The sequence below is a fragment of the Dunckerocampus dactyliophorus genome, chromosome 11 (assembly GCF_027744805.1).
Source record: "Dunckerocampus dactyliophorus isolate RoL2022-P2 chromosome 11, RoL_Ddac_1.1, whole genome shotgun sequence".
In the NCBI taxonomy this organism is placed as follows: Eukaryota; Metazoa; Chordata; class Actinopteri; order Syngnathiformes; family Syngnathidae; genus Dunckerocampus; species Dunckerocampus dactyliophorus.
The window spans coordinates 23,423,038-23,429,791 of record NC_072829.1 but is presented as its reverse complement, the minus strand read 5'-3'; the positions used below and the strand labels follow the sequence as shown (position 1 = coordinate 23,429,791).

The 6,754-nt window shown below is 39.5% G+C and overlaps 1 protein-coding gene across 1 annotated transcript; it reads left to right on the top strand.

Moving 5' to 3' along the window:
* Positions 1-1,036: 1,036 nt before the first annotated feature.
* On the top strand, positions 1,037-6,404 carry LOC129189785 (transforming growth factor beta activator LRRC33-like). Its single transcript, XM_054791865.1, has 3 exons — positions 1,037-1,252; positions 3,126-3,271; positions 3,392-6,404. Exons 2-3 carry the CDS (start codon positions 3,182-3,184, stop codon positions 5,267-5,269), a joined length of 1,968 nt encoding a protein of 655 aa, XP_054647840.1. The 5' UTR covers positions 1,037-1,252; positions 3,126-3,181; the 3' UTR covers positions 5,270-6,404.
* Positions 6,405-6,754: the final 350 nt, after the last annotated feature.

Below are 6,754 nucleotides of genomic sequence, written 5' to 3'. Positions count from 1 at the left end.
TAGCAAGGAGTTCAACAGCCTCCCTGCACTGCTTGCAACAGATGTGCAAGACAAGAGAACGCTCCCTTGATGACAGATGCAAATTTCCTAACCATAAATTAATCCGAGGTGTACAATTGGTTCCAAGTTTAAAATCTGCATGTGTTAGAAGCTCAGGGGAACTCTGAATATGTGGTCCAAAGTGGTGTCAATGAAAGTGAAAACGGCTCATTAAACTGTGAAATAAACCCAACATAAACAGAAATTGGAGGAGACAAAATCTATAATCTGGAAGGAATGTACTGGCGAGCTCAGCAGCACCAAAATACCTGGAAGACCACTGAAGACAACTAAAGTGGATGATCACAGAACTCTTCCCTCAGAGGAAACCAAAGCTTTTTACAACATCCAAACAGGTCAAGAACTCTACCGAGAAGCTTAGTGGATCATTGTCAAAGTCTACAAGAATAGACGCCAAAAGGTGAAAACAAGGTGAAAATCATGGAGTTCTACCTTGAAAAGATTTGACCCATGAGACCAGCAACTTGTATTACAGTCATGTGAAGAGTAGGGATAAAAGAAATTAACGGTTGTTGGATGCTCCGCCAAGCAATGGATCATATTATCTCTTACAGCTGTCAATACAAAAGCATCAAATATTGATATTGCTGCCGTCTTTTGAAAACCAAGTATCAACAATCAAGAATCTTTATTGTCATTAGGTTTCCACACAGCAAAATTACGATTGGTAACGCCCAACTATATATATATAGAGAGAGAGAGAGAGAGAGAGAGAGAGAGTTTTTTTAACACACTATGCACAAATAAAATTAAAACTTACAACTTAAGAAGTTATAAATATTTAAACAACTATGTGTAGGGGGAAATTAATTGGAGAGCTCTTGGATAAAAACTGTTTTTGAGTCCGGAGGTCAGAGTTTTTATGTTTCTGTACCATTTCCCCGAGGGAAGCGGAACAAACAGTCCATTTCCTGGGTGGGTGGAGTCGGCAGTGATAAGTCGGGCCTTCCTCTGGACCCGGCCTGCGTATATTGAGTCCAGGTCTGGAAGAGGACTTCCCACAATCTCCTGTGCTGTTTTCACCACCCGGGATCCTGTCCTGAGCTGTGCAGCTGCCGTACCACACTACTGCACCAAGAGAGAGGATGCTTTCTATTGTGGCCCTGTAGAAGTTTGCCAGGAGCTGAGGGGAGAGACCACCACGTTTCAGCTTCCTGAGGAAGAAGAGTCTTTGTTGAGCCCTCTTCACCAGGTGAGCTGTATTCAGGGACCAGGTCAGGTCAGATGTAATGTGGACGCCCAAGAACTTGATGTTGTCAACACGCTCCACCGCATCCCCTTTGGAGAGGAGCGTGTTCTGTCCTTCTGGACCTCCTGTAGTCCACAATGTGTACATTGTAGTACACCTGATCAAAATTTTAAGACCAGTTGAAAAATTGCAAGAATTTATATTTTGCACTGTTGGACCTTCTAAGTAGAGCTTCAAAATGCAAAAAGAACAAATGGGAGTGAGACAAAAAAAATTGAGCATTGAGTAATTTATTGTAAACAACCATTAAACTATGCTTGTAACTGATTTTCTACCTTCTTTCAGATTCACAATTATTCTTTTTTAACCATAGACTGGTTTTCATATTGTTTTCACCTCTAAATGCAGTCTACACAGGCAAACCCTATCTTACCCAATCGGAAACTGAGCGTAGAGCCATGTGATAGAACACACCTGGGCAACAGAATACACCCGTCAGCCACATGTTCCAATACTTCTGCCCACATGAAAAATGGGGTTCAAACCAATGGTGCTATCTTGTTGGATGCTGTTGTGCATCCAATCCAGACGTAAATACTTGGAAATAAACACTGAAATGTCGCTCTCGGGTCTCGTATTCGTCTTTTGATGTCAAATGCAAATGTTTTCTGTCTATGGCAAAAATTAAGAAACTGACCTCACTGTTCCAATACTTCTGGAGGGCACTGTATCACAAGGCCTCATAGATTGTTTTCTTCCAAAATACTGATTAACGTACAATGGCTTTATGGTGACAGTATTGTTATCTTGCGTAAAATACACTGTATATAATATATTGTGTCTTGAATTGCTGTCATTTGTGTCACTTATATGTACTGTGTAAATAGCACCGACACAGAAAGGGGAAATTAAGTCAGCAATTTTATACTTTCAGCTGTATTATCAGAACCGCAACAGAAGCAGGACACTGCCTGTAAGGAAGGGTATAACAAAACCGGGATCAGTGTTTGAAGTTCAACACCTGATATTCACCTATTCCGTCCTGTTGTGTTGAAAGCAATTGTCAATCCAGATGCTGGTACTGACATCATCATCAGCATCTGATATCTAATGCTGTGTTGCTGTGTAAAAGCAAACATAGTCAATATCCCTGTGTAAAAGGCAAAAGTGTCTATTTGTAACCTTAGTGGCATTCAGCTATGATGACTCCACAGTAAAATAAAACACACAAGCCTTCTGGGATGAAAATTATAACTTAGAAGCTTGTTGCAGGATACAGGAAGTGAATCTGTTTATGGGACGATAACAAATGGACTGACAGCAGCAGGAAATCTACTACCATGCAAGTTTTGGTAAATAATACGTTGGCTTTAAAGCATAAGGTTTTTTTTCCCTTCTCTGCTAACACCTCAGCCTATTTCGCCTGTGGCCTCCGTCGGGCTCCACCTCCACACTGTCTATTTGTTCCTCTCTGGCCGTTTGGAAAATCCTTTCCGTTTTGCCAGTGTCAAGAAAAAATACAAATAATGTTTAGAGGTATTTTCCAGATAAAACTCCCCAACTAAGAAATTAAGTGGGCTAAACCAGAAATATATCCATCCATCCATCTTCTATGCCACTTATCGTCATTAGGGTTGCGGAGGTATGCTGGAGCCTATCCCAGCTGACTACGGGTGAGAGGCAGAATACACCCTGGATAATATAATCAGTATAATCAGATTATAATCAGTCAATTGGATGACAAAAAATATATTTTTGGTCTAAAAGCTAAGTCATGCACTCTTCATGCATTAATTGTTTAAAAATAGTATCCCAAACCCTATCTGGTGTCCACAGCTGTTTTCTTCCTCTCTCTTCTTTTTTTTTTACAAAGCAGGGCTGTAAAAAGGGTGTGGAAGAGGTTGACAAAAGCACTGAAACTGCAGAGGGAACATGGTCAGAGACGTGCTTTTTAATCTCCTACTACTCTGGTCACTTGGCCATGACCTTCACACAACTGGCTTAAAGGATGATGGTCCAAAGGTAGGCTTAAGGAAACGCAATTTGTAAAAAGTCATGCTTAATCTATTCATGTTTTAGACAATACATTTGCTCTGTGATCTTAAAAGTATGCACTGATGATGATTAATGTTTCATTACAAGGAGCAATCCTGGAGTAATCAGAACCTGTATTCCGTCCCCCTGGATTTGGATGTAAGGCTGCGAAAACTCGATCTATCCAATAATTTCATCAGACAGTTGCACACACTTGATGTGCCGTACTTGGAGCAGCTGGACTTGAGCAGCAACCAGCTGGAGCTCATCTCTGAAGGGGCGTTTGACAACCTGGCTCTGCTTGAGGAGCTGAATTTGTCTGTAAATGCGCTGAACACCAACCTTGACAGAAACAGCAAAAGCCTCCAATCTATTGGTCGACTGAAGATTTTGGACATATCAATGAACAGTCTGGGGGTTGAGGCGGTGAAGCTGTACTTACAAAACAAATCTTCTCTTGAGAAACTTAAGATGACTGGGAATTCTTTAACAACACTCACACGCTATTTGTTCAAAGAGAATCAAGGTCTGAGGAGCATTACTATTGATGACAATCTGATATCAGCAATTGATGCGGGGACGTTTGAACTGCTTGACAAACTACAGAGCTTACACTTGGCCAAGAATAACCTCGCCCATATCTGTGATTTTAAATTACCACAAGTTAAGTATTTAAACCTAAGTAGAAACTCTATACAGTTCTTTGTTACCGCAGAAGATAACCAAGTGTACAATCTTGAAATTCTTGATCTAAGTCATAACAAACTACTTTATTTCCCAATTCTCCCAAAACTGAACCAGCTGAAATACCTCTATTTACGTCATAACATGATGGGCACCCTAACTTCAGAGGCATCAATGGTATTAGAGGTTAATTCTCTTTACAATGACGTCGTAAAAAAGGGTGACATTAGAATCACAAAAAATTACCTCCACTCAAACTGGAGACTGATGCCATTGATCTATATTGACATCAGCTATAACCACTTTACATCTTTCCCTCTGGAGACTTTGAGCCTTCTCTCCTCTTTGGAAGAGCTAAATTTCAGTTTTAACTGCCTGCAAAAACTCACATGGACTGTTCGGCATGACAGTGAATCTGGACACTACAGGCAACTCTACTTTCCCTCCTTAAAGTACCTGAACATGCAAAGCAATGGACTCAAATTGGTTTCGCCGCTCTTTCTTCAGGCCCTCACACAAGTCGAGACAATAAATCTCCAAGACAACTCAGTGAAGCCTTGCGCTCCCGTGAGCCAGCTGCAGAGCTCTACATCACAGCAGCAACTTAACTTTAACTCATCATGTTTAGCCTTTGGAAAATTAAGAACCCTCAAATATCTCAACCTTGAAAACAATGGCATCAGGATCCTTCATGCAAACGCTTTCAAGAAAACCTGTTTGATATCCCTCAACCTCGCAAGAAATTTCCATATGGTCATGCAAGCTGGTGCACTGGAGGGTGTGCAGGAGACTTTACAGTCGTTGATGATGGGTGAAGTGAACATGAACAGTTCTGACATGTTCCTTCCCTGCCTACCAGCACTAACACATCTGAATATATCCAACAATAATCTAAATGTCTTACCTCACAGTTTAAGTTGTTCTCCTCTGAGAGAACTCAGCATACAAAATAATAGCTTTCTGTCTTTAAACCAATCATTGATTCTCGCATTATCAACACATCTTCATGCTATGTACATTAGCGGAAATGCCTTTAACTGTTGTGACGCTCACTGGCTAAGGATCCTCAATGAGTCGAGGATTAAACTGCCTGATGTCAATCAAAGCGCATGCTTTACAGATAACACCAGAATTCAGATTGGTGAGTATTTGACGAGTTCTTCTCTCTATTGCTCACCACACATAAAAGGGATTCACTTGGGAGAAATGATTATAGTTGTTTTGTTTTTAACTATAATGATAACGGTGTCGATTATGTTCACAAGAAAATTGTGTAGCATCAAAGAATCGTTCGTAGTATGAGATCCAATACAAACGCTGTATCAAAAAGTCTGCTTGGTTTTGACATGGTCAAAAAATATAAATTCAACTGACCTGAATATAAGACGACCCTCAGTATAAGATGCCCGCTTTTTAACAAAAAAAATTCTGACATACTGTATGAGAGACAAATGATTGTTATTTAAATCATGTTTTAAAATATAACCAATATAACTGTTAGATTGCAATGAAAGTTACTCGACAGTTGATCACTGCTTCATTGACTACCATTATTTTAAAATTAGCATCATAATCCCTCCCCTCTGTTGTTTTCTAACTTGCCCAACTTTTCAGACACTTTTTTTCTCTCTGTGTCACGGCTGCTCTGTAGGACACTGGTGTATGTGAGTGACAGGAAGAAAAGCTCTGACTTGCTTGGGGAAAAAGTAGTTTTTCGGCACCTGCGATTCTGTGGTTTGCTTGTATCTCAAGACTCCAAATACAAGATGACTCGTCTTTTTCAGAATTTCCAGAAAAAATTGTCTTATTTTCAATACAATACAAAATTTAATAATGTCCACTTCTGTTCGTCAATGTGCAATCTACAGAAATGTACCCCATAAGATCATCCCTTGCTGTGAAAGTTCTTTTTACATTTGTGACAGCTATGCTAAAAACATGTGATGAGTGAGGCGTACCTGCAGTGCGACTCAATCAAGCATTACACCCTCATCAATTGTCACTACAGCCATTTAAAGAGTTTAAAAAGTGTGTTATGGTCATAACATTTTAATATTAAGAGCGGTTAACACTTGGAAAAAAAAAATACCTGTATAGTTAATCCAAGTTTATGATGGCCATAGTTTGACTCTGGAACTGATTATTTCCATTTCTATTAGGTGATGTGTAAACATTATCACTCAAAATGTACAGTGGCTGTTTAATACAAAGCATGGTACTTCGATACAGCTTTGTCTGCTGGTATGGTTTCATCAAAATAAAAGAGCACCTGCTTAGTTCTTCTTTGATGAATGCCATCTAAAAAGACCATACAAAAGAGATATTTTCCTTCTTGTACAGAGACGTTGTGGTATGCATTTTATTTTTTAACCACGTTTTCATTTGCAAATGTAAAACAGTGAAAGCAAAGGAGAAGGCTTCATTGTGTTGACTGATAGAGACATTAACCTAACGTGTCCATGTGTGTGCAATGTGTTCAGTCTTCTAACTGCTACGCAAGGTGCCCCCTGCTGGTCATTACAAAGAATGACACTTATGCACTTAGGTATTTATGTTAGTCATAGCTTGGATTATGGCCATGTGTAATTAGAAAAATAGTCTGCAAGTAAATTAATACTCACACTATGACTAATTCTGATGAAATGAAATAAGAGCAACAGCAAGCAAGTCTAGCCAATAAACTAAATAACTACATGTTATAATCCACTATGTATATTTGGTAAGAGATAGGTGGAAGCATTGTGACTTTTGGCAGTGTAAAACAAATGGAAGCAAAAGTTCAACACT